This window comes from Aspergillus pseudodeflectus (assembly GCF_044049435.1).
Source record: "Aspergillus pseudodeflectus strain CBS 756.74 chromosome Unknown BJX68scaffold_2, whole genome shotgun sequence".
Lineage (NCBI taxonomy): Eukaryota > Fungi > Ascomycota > Eurotiomycetes > Eurotiales > Aspergillaceae > Aspergillus > Aspergillus pseudodeflectus.
The window spans coordinates 1,522,771-1,540,728 of record NW_027263778.1 but is presented as its reverse complement, the minus strand read 5'-3'; the positions used below and the strand labels follow the sequence as shown (position 1 = coordinate 1,540,728).

The 17,958-nt window shown below is 51.6% G+C and overlaps 8 protein-coding genes across 8 annotated transcripts; 1 reads left to right on the top strand and 7 right to left on the bottom strand.

The window, feature by feature from the left end:
- Positions 1-33: 33 nt before the first annotated feature.
- Positions 34-488, bottom strand: BJX68DRAFT_261541 (uncharacterized protein; the record flags this gene model as incomplete). Its single annotated transcript, XM_071044170.1, has 2 exons — positions 34-324; positions 423-488. The coding sequence occupies 2 exons, from the start codon at positions 486-488 to the stop codon at positions 34-36; spliced, it is 357 nt and encodes a 118-aa protein (XP_070905304.1).
- Positions 393-1,067, top strand: BJX68DRAFT_89061 (uncharacterized protein). The gene has a single exon (XM_071049946.1). It carries the CDS (start codon positions 521-523, stop codon positions 968-970), a length of 450 nt encoding a protein of 149 aa, XP_070905303.1. The 5' UTR covers positions 393-520; the 3' UTR covers positions 971-1,067.
- Positions 1,017-4,464, bottom strand: BJX68DRAFT_225739 (putative DUF221 domain protein). Its single transcript, XM_071038420.1, has 3 exons — positions 4,031-4,464; positions 3,438-3,980; positions 1,017-3,384 (listed from the first exon to the last, which is right to left on the bottom strand). Exons 1-3 carry the CDS (start codon positions 4,106-4,108, stop codon positions 1,165-1,167), a joined length of 2,841 nt encoding a protein of 946 aa, XP_070905302.1. The 5' UTR covers positions 4,109-4,464; the 3' UTR covers positions 1,017-1,164.
- A 1,306-nt stretch (positions 4,465-5,770) lies between these two features.
- On the bottom strand, positions 5,771-7,770 carry BJX68DRAFT_252180 (fatty-acid amide hydrolase; the record flags this gene model as incomplete). The annotated part of the gene is made up of 5 exons (XM_071042504.1): positions 5,771-5,886; positions 5,986-6,073; positions 6,154-7,038; positions 7,109-7,384; positions 7,462-7,770. 5 exons carry the CDS (start codon positions 7,768-7,770, stop codon positions 5,771-5,773), a joined length of 1,674 nt encoding a protein of 557 aa, XP_070905301.1.
- A 690-nt stretch (positions 7,771-8,460) lies between these two features.
- BJX68DRAFT_89034 (Zn(II)2Cys6 transcription factor) lies at positions 8,461-10,174 on the bottom strand. The gene is made up of 3 exons (XM_071049943.1): positions 9,681-10,174; positions 9,356-9,627; positions 8,461-9,306 (listed from the first exon to the last, which is right to left on the bottom strand). The coding sequence occupies exons 1-3, from the start codon at positions 10,123-10,125 to the stop codon at positions 8,509-8,511; spliced, it is 1,515 nt and encodes a 504-aa protein (XP_070905300.1). The 5' UTR covers positions 10,126-10,174; the 3' UTR covers positions 8,461-8,508.
- Positions 10,175-10,385: 211 nt separating this feature from the next.
- Positions 10,386-12,493, bottom strand: BJX68DRAFT_225731 (OSBP family protein). Its single transcript, XM_071038419.1, has 4 exons — positions 11,972-12,493; positions 11,585-11,910; positions 11,482-11,536; positions 10,386-11,421 (listed from the first exon to the last, which is right to left on the bottom strand). Exons 1-4 carry the CDS (start codon positions 12,038-12,040, stop codon positions 10,621-10,623), a joined length of 1,251 nt encoding a protein of 416 aa, XP_070905299.1. The 5' UTR covers positions 12,041-12,493; the 3' UTR covers positions 10,386-10,620.
- Positions 12,494-12,723: 230 nt separating this feature from the next.
- Positions 12,724-15,331, bottom strand: BJX68DRAFT_225730 (uncharacterized protein). The gene is made up of 9 exons (XM_071038418.1): positions 15,050-15,331; positions 14,956-14,995; positions 14,422-14,904; positions 14,239-14,363; positions 13,971-14,165; positions 13,631-13,869; positions 13,514-13,570; positions 13,360-13,443; positions 12,724-13,274 (listed from the first exon to the last, which is right to left on the bottom strand). The coding sequence occupies exons 1-9, from the start codon at positions 15,198-15,200 to the stop codon at positions 12,939-12,941; spliced, it is 1,710 nt and encodes a 569-aa protein (XP_070905298.1). The 5' UTR covers positions 15,201-15,331; the 3' UTR covers positions 12,724-12,938.
- A 23-nt stretch (positions 15,332-15,354) lies between these two features.
- On the bottom strand, positions 15,355-17,275 carry BJX68DRAFT_88980 (fructose-bisphosphate aldolase FBA1). Its single transcript, XM_071049942.1, has 5 exons — positions 17,012-17,275; positions 16,764-16,967; positions 16,593-16,703; positions 16,240-16,542; positions 15,355-16,190 (listed from the first exon to the last, which is right to left on the bottom strand). Exons 2-5 carry the CDS (start codon positions 16,869-16,871, stop codon positions 15,630-15,632), a joined length of 1,083 nt encoding a protein of 360 aa, XP_070905297.1. The 5' UTR covers positions 16,872-16,967; positions 17,012-17,275; the 3' UTR covers positions 15,355-15,629.
- Positions 17,276-17,958: the final 683 nt, after the last annotated feature.

Genomic DNA, 17,958 nt, shown 5'->3' with positions numbered 1-17,958 from the left:
CTCTGACGGGCCCAGCTCAGTCCAGGTAGATCTTCAGGTCTCCGACCCTCTCGCAATCCTCCTCTTCAGTCCACCGTCGATGATATCTGAACCGACGCCACCACTAACACCCACATTTAGACCTGCCTTCTCATTTTCACTCGCCGCACTGAGCCCGAAGCGATCGGGCAGCTCATTCAGACTCGGCGCTCTCGGCCGCTGCATGCCTCTCGCCCTTCCGCCGACCCAGGGAATATTATACGTCACCAGTCGCCAGGTATATAGTGCCATGTCGAAAATGATGAGAGCCAGCCATGGGCAGATCGTCACAAGGCCGAGAAAGAACTAGATGGGAGGACGAGTTAGCCGCGCATGTCTTGACCGTGTTCTGCCGAAAAGGAAAGCTTGGGCCTGGGCATTAGAGCAAGGGACAAGGGACATACGAAGCACCGGACGACCCAGCTTTCGACGTAGAGGAGCTCGGCGGGGAGAAGCGAGTACCATGCCATACTGACTAGTATACTGTGTGAGGTGGTATAGTATGAGCTGGAGAGGGATTCGGGGGGCCCGCGGAGGTTGGGTTAACCGGTTCGGGCGGAGCTTCGTACAGGCGTGTCCCTGTTCGCAGCGATGCGCAGATGTCTATATAGCGTTGAATGCCGCTCCAGCAAGGTATTGCCGTTTATTTCGTAACGTGGCTCAGGAAAAGCGATGCTCGCGTGTCAGGCAGCCACGGAAGTGGTGCGGAGGAGACTCAGCTCCTGTGCGGGGTCAAGCCCGGTCGCGTGTGTGCTATGGGTGCGGTCCGAGCTCAGAAAGAACAGAAAGCCTCATCGTACTCCAGTCAAAGGGTGCGCAGGATGGGGCAATGTCGTTTCTTGAAGCTTCATTATTTCGTGAAAGCCGAGTTTGGGTTGGAAGTGACGATCGGCTGAATCGGGAAATTGGTAAGCCCACTGTGCCTGAGGCACCTACGAAAACTTCTACATAGTATCAGCGCCCATTCAACGCGCATTCAAGAAAGATTAATGAGTATAACTGTGAGTTATCCATGTATAGGAGACGTATTATGTCAATGCTATCATATACAGTGGTATCCTGCTGTATGTCCAAAAAACCCCACCCAAACTGTATCGGTGTCCGCTGAAAGTAAATATCTATCACAAATAGCAAATAAGAAACAAATCATCGCGGCATTCTATAGGCTTCGTATGAGGTGAAAGCAGGGTCATCCTGTTCAACAGGACCGTACCCAGGTGAGCGCCACGGCGTTATACCCGTACCCGCTGGCTGCTGCGCCTGTCCAAGGAGCTCGGTTTCACTCTCATTCTGCTGCTGATAGAACCCCCGGCTCTGGCCGCTGTCCTGTCTGAATGGAGAAGGACGGAACGCGGGATGCACCGGCTCAGTCATGCGTGGATCATGATCCTCGAATGACTTCAAACCAGGCAGAGTAGGAACAGATGGTGCGGGAGACGACGCCCGCGACGAGCTGGGGGACCAATCGCCCAGCCCGCTCCGCGGGGTATGCGATCTTTCGGTCATGAGATCCTCTGGACGCCCATAGATACCGCCGCCAAACTCCTCGCGGAAATCTGCGCGATCCTTGTAGTAAGAAAAGTCGAGGTGGTTTTCCGGCACCACCTCGAACGGAGCTGAGGAGACATCCTGCATGGTCTTGCCAGGTTGTGTGCGCGACATAGAGTCCATGACAATGTCTGAATATTCGCCTTCAACCTCGGATGTTCCCAGCCGTCCACGGTAGATTTGCTTGAGGGCTTCCGCCGCCTTGGCGTGCACCATAGGCGTAATCAGCGGTTTGAACAGGGCGGGGTGGCCGAACTTGGAGCTGAGTCGTTCCGCTGCTCCCTTGTTCGACTTGCTGACTGCGAGGGCTTCCGCATCGGTCAGGTTTGCCCTGTTGTAGTACTTGATCTCGTGGTCAAACTGCCTCATGCAGTACCATTTGAAAAGCAGCATTAGGAATGGAAGCGGAACGACACAAAACACCATGGTCCAGGTCCCTCGGGCCTTTGCGACAAGGGCAACGACAACATTAGAAAGAATAGCCGCAAACACCAATCGGTTGAACAACACGCGCCAAAACTGTCCACCGGATTCGTTCTTGGTGACAAAGACGTACATCAGCATGTACTTCTTCATCAATGCGTCGAGGCCGAAATACAACGCCGTCACCGGGAGAACGATGGGTTGCAGGGTCGCGAAGCAGACTGCTACAGTCGCGTAGAACAGAAAGTAGTTGTAGTAGCTGGCATAGTCAAACGGTGGTGGAGCGGTCCATTCGATGGTCTGGCGGGGAGTCGGTGCCATGAAGGTCTTCGCGAACCACACCCAGAGGAGGTTGACAAGCTGCACCAGATCGATAGCAGCACCCATGTTCCGCTGAAGCAGGTACGTCACCCAGAAGGGGGAAACTTGGCACATAGCGCTAACAGCTTTCTGGTAAAATTGCCCATCTTTAACGGCTTGCCAGGGGTCCTCATCTTTGTTGTTCAACTCAATGACGGCTGCGACAAACGTCCACACTGCAGAGAAAAGAGAGAAGACAACTAGGTTATTGAAGACGAAAAATGAGTACAAGTGTCGGAGGACGTGCTGTTCTCTAAGTGTCTTGGTCACGTCACCGGCTTGAATCGCCAGGCGGCGGAAGATGATGGGTAGGATGAGGTAGACCAAAGAGGTTATCGCGGGCGAAAGAATACCTTGAACTGCTGCCCAAACTTGGGAGTTGGCGTCAAGTGACCTTTGAAATGCGGGCCACACGAGGCCAAGATTCGACAAGTTGGAAAGGAAAATCGCAATGAGGGCGTTGGGCGCAATCCAGACGATTGTCAACGCGGTAACCCAGAGAAACATGACAAAGGTCTTCCATTTCCGTGCCGATTTTGACAGAGGCAGATTCTCCCAGATAAGTTCGTGCGGCCGAGGCGCAAGGCGGATGGTCGTTCCGCGAGGGTGCTTGTTGCGTGCCACGTACGCTACGGCATGAGCGTGCTCGATTTTGTCCCAGCTGACGAAACCATACGGCATCGCATTCCGCTTGTCAATGGAGCTTCGAACATGGCGAATCTCTTCCTCCAATCTCGAGATGCGGTCGGTCAGGAAGTCAATGGCATCAACCTTGCCATTGCCTGCCTCCCCCCGTAAGTTCCGAGGTGGACGCATCGTTGGGCGATTTACTGGCAACCGATCCGGGTTTTTGAGGTATTTGGCCAAGACAGATTCCAGATTGCGTACCGTTTCTTCATGCTCCTTGATCAGCTTTGGAAGAATCTTCACGTTTCGTCCTACCGAAGATCGGGGAATTGCTGCCGTAGGGTTCAGTTCTTCTGTCAGGCGCATGACTCCTTCTTCCGTGCGTAATTCGGGGGGTATATCGGTAATCTACTGCCTAGTCAGCCACACCGCGTGTTTGCAAACCTACTTCCGAAACTTACCATGAGTGTTCGTGCATGTAAACTGCGCTGATAATCCGAACTCTCGAAATATCTTCTGCGCAAAACTAGAACTGCCCTGTAGTTCCTCCAAAGGAAATAGGCAATGATGATATCGAAACACCAGGCGCAAACAACCTGACTCCAGATCGCGTCTGCCTTCACGTATAGCGGAGTCATTGTTGCGAATGCCGTAGCGTTGTTGGTATTTTGACTTTGAGTGAGGTTGAGCGGAATCATAACTCCACATCCGATGATGCTGAGGAAGATGAAGATGTTACGGCACATCTTGGTAAAACGAATGAAGATTGTAGCATCGAGTCCAATGCAGTCGACCAGATCTGGCTCTTTGGTACGAATAACTGGTTTGATCCAGGCAAAGAAGCCTTTGCCCACAGGCGGCGGAGCGTGCTTCCGGTCGGCATGTTTGACTTTCGGTGCGTAGACGAGTGTATGGCGAGGCCGGACGAGGGAGAAGAGTAAAGCGAGGAGGACAGCGACGGCAGCAGATGTGGCCAACGAAGCCCAGACGGCGTTTGTTTGGAACTAGTAGGAGAGTTAGTCGTCTCGGGATCGAAGACGGGCTGCGGACTTACTGCCGATTTGAACGGATCTTGGATGAGTTTGAGAAACTCCTCGGCGCCATCACGCCGCCAGAGAGCGCTATGATCCATGGTGTAGCGAGAGAAAAGATAGCATGGATACAAAGGAAAAGTTGATGAGGTGATGGAGGGGAAACAAGCGACGGGGAGAAAAAAAGGCGAGCGAGCGGATTGATGCGGAGAAGATCAAAAAGGAAAGACAAGCCTCAGAGATGGATTCGCCAGAAGGAGGCCGATCATAAAAAAGCAGCGGTTCTAGAACGTTTCAGCCCAGATTACGGGTCTTCATCTGAGGATCACGCAGGCGACGCGTCACAGGTCACAACGAAGGCCAGAAACCGTGACGAAGAACTCAGAAGGGAGCAACTCGAATTCTGAAGACATTATTGAGGACCCTTTCCCCTGTCCCAGATTAAATAAAGGCATTATCCTCCGCAGAAAATAGAAGAATCAATAGCGGTGGTACTATTAATAACTCGTCGCGAGGTGCTAATCTGCTCTGAGTATAGGGACCGCCTCGGATGTCTTACTCAAAGGTCAATCTGCTCCACGTTAAACGTCACCGCCTGCCTTATCGATGATTTTTGCACCTGAATGTCTCGGAGCACCGAGTGCCTTTCCACGGTTCTTTCAGCGTGGCAAATCGTCACTCGCGAGGAAAAGATAAACATGCAATCCTTTCAATCTCAGATTGGAATTGAGGATGACGCCTCGACACCTTGACGCCTCAGGATCATCCGACTTTCTGGCTGTCGATCACACGACATCATCAACTGGGGTCACAGCAGTTGGGAAAGGGTGGGTGTGCTCATGGCTGCCCCAGGAGGCCCGACTGCCTCTTAAGGCAGGTACCAAAACCAGCGGCCGCCCAGCCAGGGTCCTGGTGACAGGCTCACTCCGCCGCGGATACTTCAATGACGCTCGTCAATGGACGCTTAATATTTGATTATCCAATCCTTACGCAATTACTTTTGATTCGTTACTCTAACCAAATTTTCAAGATAACTGAGTCTATCATGTACGACGTGTATGAGGTAGTAGTAGCCGTTTGGCTCCACTACTGAGAATCCGTACTAACCCCAGTCCCTCCATAATCTCCCTTGGCCTAATGCGATGAGGGTCAGTCGAAAATGAAGGCACCACAATGCGCACGTATGCCGGTTCAGCTTGCTTAACGACGCCGGAAAACCTGGACTGGAATCTCCTTTCATCTCACCAAGAGTGGTCTCAGTCCGCATGGGGCGTCGAGCAAATTACCGCATGCTACTTCAGTTTAGATGATTGAACACCAGTTCTCTGCAGTACTCAATAACAATCTCACCTTTCTCTGATGTTGAAAGTACCGCCGCATACTCTTCTGTTTTCATGTCGCTACTCGCCTGAAATGTCGTCAACGGCCCAACGGGGATCCCCATGTTTCTCTGAGACCCATCAAGTTCAACGACCGTCCACGACTGCTCGAACGTCACTATCAGGATTTCCCGGGACCAGTTGAACTACACAGCTCGTATTGCTCTAGTGTGCGATATCACACACGCATTAATCTATGGCCCCTGGCCAATTCCCAGGGGTTTCACCCATTGATTTTTACAGGCTCGGAGCTATTGAAATGCCAATCTTGGTCCTTATGTCCGCCCGCTCCTCATGTTTATGATGGAACTCGGTACTAATGAAAGGGCAGCTTCATGAGAATGTAGGATCCCTGTGATTATACCACGAGTAGACCAGATGGAACTAGAGGCGAATATCCCGATCGATGATGCGTGCTGCGGACAGACATCTTTCGTCTTGGAACCTCGGTGCTACAACCTGCAGGGCGCATGGGGCCCCGTTGACGACTTCCGGATTGTCTGTGCGAGTGAGTCAGTCTTCTTATCATCTAGTTATTTTCTTCTCCAGGGGGAGAACGCGAACAGGATGCGAGGTGGTTAACGGGTGAGAAGACATACAGCTCGGTTGCACCCCGTCCTTCAAAACCAACGTCTCAGGATCAAGCTCCGCCGATGCTTTTCCGTAGGGGATTATGATAGCTGGATACTACCAGAAACGAAAATCATGTTAGATCTATAGGAGCGTCAAGCCGCAAAGCAGAGAGGTTGCAAGAGAGAAAGACGTACATCAACCAGATTCCACATCAAGGTATATGGTGGCCAGGCATATGTGTCATGTGGCACAGCAGTATTCTGCGCACCAGGTGCAAGGACAACATCAAGACTGTACTCAGTCCACGTCTTGCGCCAGAAGTCACCATAGTCCCTCCTCGCGAGGTGCAGCGCACTAATCTTCTTGAAGATATCTTCTTCACTGATTGGAAGTTCGCCCGTAAAGAGCGGCGAGGCGCCCTTTGCCACAGACGTGATGGGTGGTTCCCCACTGGGGGCCATGTGATTGATGAAAGGGCTGTAGGTGAAATACTGCCAGGCGAGGCGGGAGGCGTAGGCTATGGATGTGTTGTTGTCTGTTTGGGGAAGGGGGAGATGGATAAGTCGGTGACCTTTCTTCCTCAGGGCATCGATGGCGCTGGTTAGGGCACGGCGGACAGGCGGATGCAGTGGGTACTGCGGGTCTTCAGGAAGGATGCCGATTGTCAGAAGCCGCCCTTCCACCCTCCTGTCGGCGGGTATACTGCCTCCCCAAGGCGCAGATGCAGAGTAAGAGTCGTATCTCCACGTCTCACCACTCAGAACAGTCATCATGAAGAGTTCAATATCATCAATGCTCTGCCCTAGCGGCCCCGCGCTAGGCTCGATCCCTGGGATCCCCGCCATGTACCCAGAGACCTGGCCACCGAAAGGCACACGGTTCGACGTTGGCTTGAACCCATACACGCCGCAGCAAAGCGCGGGAATTCGCACGGAGCCCGCGATGTCGGTGCCCACTCCGAGGAGCGAGCCACGGAGGGCTTGGAGGGCTCCTTCGCCGCCGGTTGACCCTCCAGCTGTTAGTGACGTGTTGTGCGGGTTTAGGGTGCGGCCATAGATGTTGTTTTCGGAGTCCGCGGTCTATACCTTGTCAGCAAGTCATCGCCTATACTGTGTTTTTGAAGCATCGTGGACGAAGGGGAAGGTGTACCATCATAGTCTGAGGAATATTGGTCTTGACATATAGAACCGCTCCGAGATCAAGCAGGAGGTTTACAAGTGCCGAATTCTCCTTCGCAGGCCCGTTTTTCAGGAACGACACGTACCCCACCGTCGTCGGGATACCTTCAAGACAAAAGCTGTCTTTCAAACTGATTGGTAGGCCATGGAGGGGACCGACAACCTTTCTCTCGCGCTTGAGGTATTCGTCAAGATACTGCGCTCGCTCAAGAGCACGGGAGAAAAAGTGCTCCGTTAAACAATTTGTCTGTTACACGCGAAATATCCTCAGCAAATGAGTACTCGCTGACCTGTCCCAACAGCATCATAGGGGGATATACATACCAACTGCCCCGCAACAGCCGCCCTCTTACAAAACGCCGTTGTCACATCGACCGAACTTACATCCCCCCACTTTAGACGCTGCAAAAGTTGGGCAGCAGAGTAGTTCTCCGTGATATCGAGTTCACTCTCGGTCAGGATCCCACTTTTGCGGATGGGATCGGCCTGCAACAGGCGGCCGTCGGCAGGGAGTGAGGCTCTGAACTCCGCGGTGAGTCTCCATTCCGCTGGGATCTGGGCATCGAGGTTTGCGCGGTGCCTGGTCGCGATTGCCCTCCAGTCTTCAGGGGTCGAGTGGGAAGAGGATGTCATTTTGCTTGTGTAAAGAAATTGACTGGATGCGTATGTATAGATTATAGAAAGTCCTAGGACGAAAGTGCACCCTTTTATACCCGAAATTCAAGCAGTCTTTCTAGCTAGTTAATTATTAATACGCTTTGGGGCATGATAAATACAAAGATATCGCGCGTTGCCGCCAGTAAGGCGTATCCCATGATAGGAGAGTGATCGCTAGTATTATGCGAAGAAGAACATCAGCGCGGGGCCGGCGCGTCCACCTTCCGAATTCGGGCAGGGTGCAATTAGCCCTACGTCCGCTGGCACTTGTATATTCTAGCCGCGACTATACTACATACAACGTAACAACGACGATTAGTACTGGCTGATAAGCGATAGAGCATTGAGAATGCCATGAACCCAACCTTTGAAGCGCTCTACATGCTTGCGCAGAATGTTTTGAGATGCCTGGCAACCTTCCTGATCAGCGAATACGAAGTTTTCAGCAGCACGTCGTGATATTTCATATTGAGAACAACTTAAAATGATCCAATGCGGCAATGCTCGATGGCCCCATCGAAGACGAGCGTCGCGCTTTACTAGAATTAGTCAGATGCGAGGCTCACGCTGTGAAGCTTGAGCGCCGCTGTGCCTTGCTGTGAGGATTAGACGAGGGAACCAATCGCTGCTTGCCATGCAGGAACTACCAGCATTTGCCAATGAATAGGGCTGAAGCGCTTGCAGAGTATGGATACATTCCAGTCATTATCTATATCAGAACAATCCCAGCTCTACCCCCCGGCTCTCAGCTATGTTATGTATACTACTACTCGCTACCTCCCCGGTCCCATCTAACCGCCACCATTCCTCTATCATCCCAAGCAAGCATCGGTTTGACTCAATCCGTCGTGTATTTATAGACAGACATGTCGTGATAACGCGCTTTAGTTCCGAGTCCCCATTCACGATCTCGGTTTGCAGGCCGGCGACAAGGACGGGGTATTGGGTTGCGTTGAGGACGAGAGATTTCTGGCCCTCTTCACCTGCAGAAAACCGACAGATTGCGTCGATGTTGCTTAGAATTCGTGACACGAGTATGGCCGTTGATGGGAGGTGGATTCCAGAGGGTTGTTGGTTTATACATCGCTGTGGCTGAGCCCACGAAGCGAGTAGCAACCCTGGATATCGAATAGTGAGTATCCCGGCTGCCCGATATGCTTCCCAGAGTTGGCACTCCACGAGACTCCCGCGTGCCCCGGGCCAGTTCCAGAAGTCCTCTTCGGCGACGGTTCCCTCGTCGATGCAAGAAAACAGGTCTAGCATAGTCTTTGGCAGTCCGCTGACGACTTCGATCCCGTCGGGGTCGACTCGTTCTCGGCAATATTGTTTCCAGACTCCAAAGGCTGGACGTTGACGGCCAATTGTGAGCATTGAGAGGTCCATTATCCCTAGTACTTCGAGGAGATGGGCGCGGACTGGTGTCGGTTGCCAGCGTAGGGATGTGAGGCCGTTTGTGAGTAGGACGTTGTAGAGGCCTTGGAGGTGCATGGTCCAGGGTGCTCCGCGGATCATCTAGAAAGTCAGCACGATTTTGCCTATATTACTGTCAAAGAGAGCATACCCCAATCGTACACAGAAGCAACCCCGCCGTAAACGTTCCATCGGCCAACTGCGCCGTACCGGTGCGGTTAAGCTCGGAACGGAAGTGCTTTAGGGCTGTATCAAAGTACTCGAAGAATTGGTCGCTGCGGCATGGCGAGACGGAAACTTGGAGCGCTAGGCAGATTCGATATAGGGCTTCGGACTGCCGGCATAGGGTGGGAAGGCTGTTTCTGAAGATACAGTCTGGGTCGTTGGCTTTGCCGCAGAGAATGTTTATGCCGCTGCAGCAGACTGGTACTGTTAGCTTCACCAGGTGTGCTTACCAGCGGGGAGGGCTTGGGTACATTCGTCGAATAATCTCTCATCTAGACTCGCATCCGAGCCTAGAGACACCCTTCGACTCTCACAGTCCGTTTCAACCTCGGTAGTATTACTACCCGACGCAACCGTCTCCATCTTCTCCTGCTGCTGTTGCTGTTGAGCCCGCGCAGCTCTGTCTCTCTCCCTCTCCAAATCCCTCTTCCTTCCCCTCCTCCACTCCCTAACACCGACACCAGCACGCCCGTCCCCAAACTCAATCCCCCCAACATCAATCTCCTTAACAGGAACGTCCAGTCCGGCAAAGATACCCCTCGACGCAATCCCCGACCCCCACCGCAGCCGTACACCATACCCCTCACAGACGATTCCGCGCTGCGAACAGGATAGGCAGGTCGGATGTCCGCGGTCGCATTTCCGGCGCCGCGATTTGCATGTCCAGCAGCTTTTGTGGGTGCGGGTGGGTTTCATGATTGGGCTTGGGGAAGCGGGCGGGTTGACTGAAGAAATGAGATGTTGGAGATACTTTGGGAAAGATAAGTACATGGCCTGGGGCGCCGAGGCGCACTGCTTGGATTCAGTGGACTATGCGTCGACCTTCCGGATTGGGTGTAGTGGCGCTTGTGGCGGGATTCGCAAGTCTGGGGCTTCACCTTGAGGTAACTCGCGAGCTTCAAGTGGGAGAGGAAAAGCACATCGGTTGGACCAAAGTCTTCATACTGTAAAAACATGTAGGAATAGGTCATACTGCATTGCATAATAAAAGTACCATCTTTTGGACTATGTACAAGAAGTAAATATCATCTGTAACAACAAAGTGATACGCGTCATAACCAAGCACATCTATATTAACACCTATCTCTTATCAAGATAAGTCCCCATTCATTCGTAGAACAACGAAAGAGCCATGATAAGCGTATCACAGGATATATAGCTCATTCTATTCCGGACCCCGTACTGAAAGGCTTACTGCGACTCAACACCTAGGCCCTCACCACCAACCTTGTGGTACGGCGATTTAGCTCCGGCGGCTTTCTCTGGGCTGAAACGCCACACCCCACCGGTCTTGTCGCTCTCCAGCGAGGTAAGACCGGCCTTTTGCGCGAGCGCGGAAAAGAGAGGATCGTAGTTCTCGTCAACGCGGTCAAAAAAGCGGCGCTCCCATTCACGGTCCTCGGCCTTTTCGGCCTTGCGGAGTTCGCGCTGAGCATTCTCGATCTTGCCCTTGGCGTGGGAGACGGCGTCCATGTTGCCGGTTTCGATGTTTGCGGCGACGTCACGCCATGCGCGGCGACTCTCGTACAAGTCTTGTTGCTCGATCGGGGTGACGGTAAGAGGTGTCGTCTTGAGGTCTTTCACTGCGACGGTTTCCACCTCCTTCTTGGTCCTTGCGTCCTTGATTGTAAATGTATCTGACCACTGGCCTTCGATTGTGTACAAGGGTTTCTTCTCGCCCTCACTCTCCTTGTATAGACTTGCGTTGAATGTGTTCTTCTTGCCGCTCAGCCAGCCCTTGCCGGAGTAGTTGATCTTCGATATGTAGCCGGTGCTACTGACGATGTAGGTCGATTTTTCAAGCTCCATGAAAGGAGTACCGTAAATCAGCGACTCGACGTGTAGCGGTGGCAGGGTAATGACATATTGTTCTTGCTGAGATGGGTCGTTCTTGTCAGCGCCGGGCGGGGTGATGGTCAACAGGGCATGTCCGATTTGCTTGATGAAGATGGTACTCGAGAAGGAAGCCTTCTGTGCGTTGTATCCTTGTAGCTGTCGATTGGAGGTTAGCGTCTCATTCAGGCAGGCGGACACGTGGACAAAACGACAAACCTGAACACCATGCTTCTCGTTCCGGATCGCGTACGCAGTAACCGGAGGATGGTGGCTACTTCATTAGCTACCAGTCTTTTTCAGCGTACAGGAATGTACCCACCTCACTTGCTCGCTGATCAAGCTGGTCTCGCCAACATTCGCATCGCTATCCCACTTGCCAAGGAAAAGCTCTCCGAGGAACGGGTTCAGAGGCTTCTTCTCGCTACCCAATTTCTCACTTCTGCTGCAGTATTGTTGGCGGAGGGTGCTCAAGAACCATTTCAGCACGGCGAGAGCTCGCTTTTCCGCATCCGGTTCTTGAGCCGGGGCGACGAAGAGGGCGGGGTGCTCGGCCCAGTAGGCGGAGTATTCGGTCAAAGAGGTGCCGGACAGGATAAAAGGAGGTGCGGTTAGGGAGGAGAGGTCGCCGTTGAAAGATGCGATCGACTAGAGTGAGACGATTCAAGTTAGCTATTTGTCGTAGCAGGGGTTGACTGGGTTAACGTGCCTTGAGGAAGCTCGACCAAGTGGACTTATTCTGGGCTGAAATGCCATCTCCAGCTTCCTTGGAAGACATTTTTGTAAGTTGTAGCTGTACTCTTTTGTTGTCGAGGTGAAGAAGGGGAGAAAGAGCTCCGGGCTCAGGTGGGACAAGATCAAAGGGGTGTGTGTAGGTAGCTATATTATTAAAGGGGTAGAAAGGACTGAACGACCGAAGAGTTGAGAGGCAACGAAGAGGAAATGAAGAAGAAGAGAAATAAATTGAAACGAGGCGAGCTGAATAACGGATTTAAGGTGGTGCAGGAACAAGGGAGATGTTCTGGGGAAATTGTTGAAAACCACAGTCTTTGGTGTCTTTCCCAACACAGCAAAGGAGGCTCCGATCTCGACGTCATTCGTGGTGTTCCCCACTGTTCTCGTCGATTGCACAGCCCAATTATGACGAAGCCGGCGAGACTTGCGCGATCTTAAGGTTTCGCAACCACAGGCACTTTTGTATGTGACTTGTTTCAGGTTCATCTTGAATTCTTAGACGTTTGTTTGTGGAGAGTTCATCGTATCGCTGGCTGAATCTACTTGCTTGTCAGGCTCTGACGGACTAACCTCTTCCCCACTAACTCGCTTCTAGTCCACAGACCCCTGCCCTGTCATGGCTTGTCGATCTTATCTGATGACTTGGCGAGCTCAAGTATCAAGATTCGAGTTGAAATCTGTCATCAGAAATATCCAGTTATCATTTTGTCATAGCAGTGGATGTGGTGTTTGCTCCAGGCTCTCTTGTCTCAAAGCTACATAACGAAGTCTCGCCTCTCGATTGTCTATCATCAATTTTATCTTAGTTATTCCGTCCCTTGTCAAATACGGAGGCCATCCGATTGAATGTCCTTTACCTTTTCCAACCCCTTTCGAACCGTGGTCATGGTGTATTATGTCTCCTGAGGTCAACCCATACCAAGATGAACCATGAACCACGCTCACTCCAACAAATCCAAGTTGCTTCCACCCTCAGCATCTCTTTCCATCCCCTTAGGCAATACATTGACTCCCCTTCCTGTCTTCACCCTATCTCCATTGCCATCGCCATTCCCACCGTCATCATTTCCCGCGGCCCCTGCCACCTCAACCCTTGCTGCAAACCCCCTATGAGCCTCAACAAACCTCCTCCCATCCTCTCTGCCCTTTTCAACATCGACAAACGCAATAGCAACCATTGCAACGGCACATATTGCGAATAGAAATGGGAATCCCATCCAGTTATTCTGCGTGTTGTTGATTATAGCTTGGATTACGTTCGGTCCGATTATGGAGGACTGTGTGGTTTCATGTTAGTATGATATCAAAGCAATAGAAGGCTTAAGAAAAGGGTGTGAAAGTGAGGGAAGAGATGAAACGTACAGCACGATTGGTTATACCAAAGAGTGCGAAAAACATGTTGTCGTACCCTGGCGGCATGAGCTCGCTTATCATTGTTTGGGCGTACTATATATATATATATTGTCCTTAGCATCGGCGGAAACTCTGGATAAAGAAGGCAGGGAAGGAAACATACCGCAAAATATGGTGCCTGAAACAGGCCAAAGACAACATTATAGAAGTAGAATTCCCACTGCATTTCCCACTATATCAGCGTCGCAGAATAATAGTTGTTAATCTGACGACCACGTACCCGATTATGATACCCAATCCGTGTCGTCCAGAGCCCCAGCATACCCCAAAAGGGAATGAACACAGAGAAGAAATTAGTGAAAAGAAACATGCGCTTTGTAGGAATCTTAAAGTGACGCTGAAGATACCAGAAGCCGAAAGTGGAGATTATGCTGCAAGTAGCTTGCGTGATACCTAGGTAGGTTAGCTGTAAGAAGGAGAAGTTTATAGAGCTATTTTGGATAATAGAAACTAGGGTCCCTATAGACGCGTACTACATTAGCGCTTGATGTCTTTTTGCCAGTAATGGGGCTGTGATCAAGAAGGGAGATAGATATCTTCATATATCTCGATCTGCTCACCTGTCGTATTAAGCCCATCAGCAAGCAAAAAGTATGCAACGTAGTACAGGAACGTCTGAGGTAAAGAGCGGATCTTTCTCAATGCAAGCCAGATCTGCCTGAAGCCAATTGTCACGTAGCTTGCGCCTGGCGGAAGTTTGGGCCCAGGGCGGTCTTGCTGGAAGATGAACCACCATATACCTAGAATGACCCAGTCTAGAATCCTTGTAAATCAGTCTTATTGTTTCTGGTGCGTATGGGCGGCGGAGAGTATGCGGATGAAACGCACAGGAGTTCGTCACGCAAATAGCTAGGTTATTTGCATAGTTGTTGCCCTGCATCGGCAATAGCACGCTGAGGTTCAGTAGGAGGACAGCCAGGTAGCCAATATTGCTGTGGGCTGTCGAAATGTTCCTATACAGTCCTGATTAGCATAGTTTCATCTCCGATGATCTCTGAATGGGCATCTCACGAAATATGATTCCTCTCCAGCGACTCTACTCCATCATACACGCCCCTCGATATCCTCCCTTCTTTCAAATCCTCCTCTCTGGCTTTTCTCACATGCTCCTTAAAACGCGCCAATTTCGGAAACACCGCAGCATAAAACACCAGGGTCGCGCCATACGTCACATAACTTGCGATATACATGGCCATCGCGGCCGGCCACTGACTTGGCTCTCGAATCCCAAGCATCCCATACTGCAGTGCCCAGCAGGTAATCGTGAGAGCCAGTAGCAGCCAACGTCCAAAGGAGCCGTAGTCGGCGGCGCTGCCGAGCCAGACGAAGAGGATGGTCATTATGGTGAAGCTGAGACCGTTGGCGATTAGGACGACAGACGGAACGGTGCGTTCTCCCGAGCCCCAGGGAATTACGCAGGCGGAGGTTTCGGTGCAGGCTTTATGAGGGGCGGTGTTGGGTTGGTGGCCGGAGGCTGTTAGGGCCCATTGGAAGCTGCGATTGTTAGTTCGCTGGTGATATGCAGGCATTGGACGCAGCGCTTACAGGGCTGGTGTATAAGAGATAGGACCGACGCCATTGTCGCCTAGCCGTCTGGTCAGTACGGATAATGATGGAGTAACAGATGAGCCAAGCTTGCCATTGTAGTAGAGGTAGTACGACCACAGCTCTCTGCGTGTTGTCGTTGGAGCATCGTGTGGGTTTTCTGCTCCGATTAGATGCTCATATTCTTCCAGACTTGCTTGGGAATTGGTGTCTAGATTGTTTCGTGAGTCTTCATCTATCGACATGATGAAATGTTTCTGGTATGATTTGGAAGTAAAGGACCTTAGCGCCACTGAGAACACTGCTGAGCGTTCGTTGTAAGGCCCCTTGCATTCCACAACCCCGCTTGGATTCCTTCAGCGCTCGGGATAATCCCGGCGTGATAAGCTCCGATAAATGAATGATCTGGAGACTCAAGACAAAGGAATATTCGATTTACTCAATTCAGTAAGTACTTGAGCACATCTCAATATTTGCTTTTTCACCCACTCTTTGGTCACGACCCAGATCCCTCACGATCAACATTTCATCTAAATATTCTAACCATAAAGCCATGCCCCTACAAACAGCTACTCCCGACCATAAATAAGTTGAACATACTCCTGACCATTGGTATCTGTATCTAGTCACCTATTTGTAAGACATGAAATCCAAAATCATTTTTCCCCTTTTCTTTACAGCTTGCCAGCAGTGTTGAAGTCTTCCAGAGCAACCTGGACACGCTTGCTCATGGTCTTCTCACCCTCACGGATCCACACACGGGGGTCGAAGTACTTCTTGTTAGGCTTGTCTTCGCCATCGGGGTTACCGACAGTGGACATGAGGTAATCCTTCTTGTTCAAGATGTAGTCACGGATACCAGTGAGGTAAGCGTATTGCATGTCGGTGTCAAGGTTGACCTTGACGACACCGTAGCCAATGGCCTCCTTGTATTCCTCCTTGGAGGAGCCGGAGCCACCGTGGAAGACGAAGAAGACGGGCTTGTCCTTCTTGGAGCCGGTCTTCTCCTTGACGTAGGCCTGGTGCTTGGAGAGGAGTTCGGGGTGGAGGCGGACATTGCCGGGCTTGTAGACACCGTGAACATTGCCGAAACCAGCAGCAATGGAGAAGTAGGGGGAGATGGGGGAGAGAGCGTTGTGGATGGCGAGGATGTCCTCGGGCTGGGTGTAGAGGGAGTTGTTGTCGACGTCCTCGTTGTTGACACCGTCCTCCTCACCACCAGTGATACCAATTTCCTGCGGCTGTTAACTGGAATGCTTCTTTTGATTTTGAATCCGATCTTACCATCTCGAGCCACTGCTTCATGGGGGCAGCGCGCTTGAGGTACTTGGCGGTGGTCTCAATGTTGTAGTCGACGGGCTCCTCAGACAGATCGATCATGTGGCTGGAGAAGAGGGGTTCGCCATGCTGCTTGAAGTAGCGCTCATCCTCATCGAGGAGGCCGTCGAGCCAGGGGAGGAGCTTCTTGGCGCAGTGGTCGGTATGGAGGACGACAGGGATGCCGTAGGCGGGGGCAATGCTGCGGATAAAGTGAGCAGCGGCGATACCACCGGCGATGGAAGCGGCCTGGCCGTCATTGCTGACACCCTGCGCAGGTTAGCGACATTTTATTTCCGAGAATTGTTATGGTCACATACCTTGCCAGCAAAGAAAGCAGCACCACCCTGGGAGAGCTGGAGAATGATGGGGCAGTTCTGGTCGCGAGCAGCCTCGAGGGAAGCGATGGCAGTGGAGGAAGAGGTGACGTTCTGTCGCAAAAATGTTAGAACTCGTTCAATTGCGCCGAGAAATGTCAGCCAACAACTTACGATGGCGGGGATAGCAAACTCCTGCTCCTGGGCGTACTCAAAGAGACGGAGAACGTCATCACCGACGATGACACCGGATTTGCGGGAGAGCTTCTCGAGGGCACCCATTGTGACAATTGTAGAGAATAAAAAGGGGTTGTGGTGGGGAGAGATTGAGCAGATGGATGAAAGATGAAGAAGAGAGGAAGAGAGGAAGAGAGGGAGCTGAAGGAAGTTAGAAATAAGAAATTCTGAGCTGGAGGCTTTACCGAAACGACGAATACGGCGGTTAAGTAAGTGCAGGGAGGCCGAATCAGGAATGAGGGGCAAAGAACTCACCGGGCAGTGGGGTAGTGATGTATGAGTGATGTTAAAGAGAAAAGAAGGTCAGGAAGTCGAGCAAGTCGAGAGAGGGAAAGGGTGTTATTAATATGAGCAATTGACCCGGATTCCTCCTTTTCTCGCCCCTTCTACCAGGCCTAGTTCTCGACTTTCTTTCCTTGACTGCTTGTGCTGCCAACTGCTCTGGTGGGGTCGATGTGAAGGAATGACGCTTTTAGCTGCCTCAGGCCAAGCTCCCGAAAATCCCCGCGCCATCACATGACATCATCTTTTGAGCTCACCACAACAGCTTCTTTTGATTTGGATGAGTGTCTATCTAGTGATTTTACTGTCTGCCCTTGTCTTCAAGCTTTGCCCTCGAAGCCAAGATGCTCCGCTGTTATTCAACTCAACGGGGCCTCGAAACCGCGGAAGGGGAGTTGCTGTTTCAAGCATAAGCTCGGCTTAACTGCAAAACATTGACCCATCTCCGAATCTCTTTCGTGCTTCATCTCAGCATCGGGAGAACAGCGGGGTTCTCTCCGTCCCCTCCCTTGATTTCGAAGTCGAGCGAAACCTATCGATCTGATTTGCCCGCAGGTCCGCGGCAGGCGACTGACGGAAAAGCTGAGGCTATTCACGCGCCCAGCTGACCTCTCGACCATGTCGCAGATTCGCCGGTCTAGGCTGGACTCTTGAACTTAGTCGGACCTTACAAGCCTCAGGCTTTGATTTCAGAGTCACAACATTGGTGCAAAAGATTTGCCCGATATCATCTTGGCGTCCGATACTTCCGATAAGCGGCAATATGGTAGGTGTTTATATCGCTCATCGGAGGTCATTTCCTAAGCGTTGGTTTTGCATGCTAAACTCATGGTCAATGCTACATTGATCT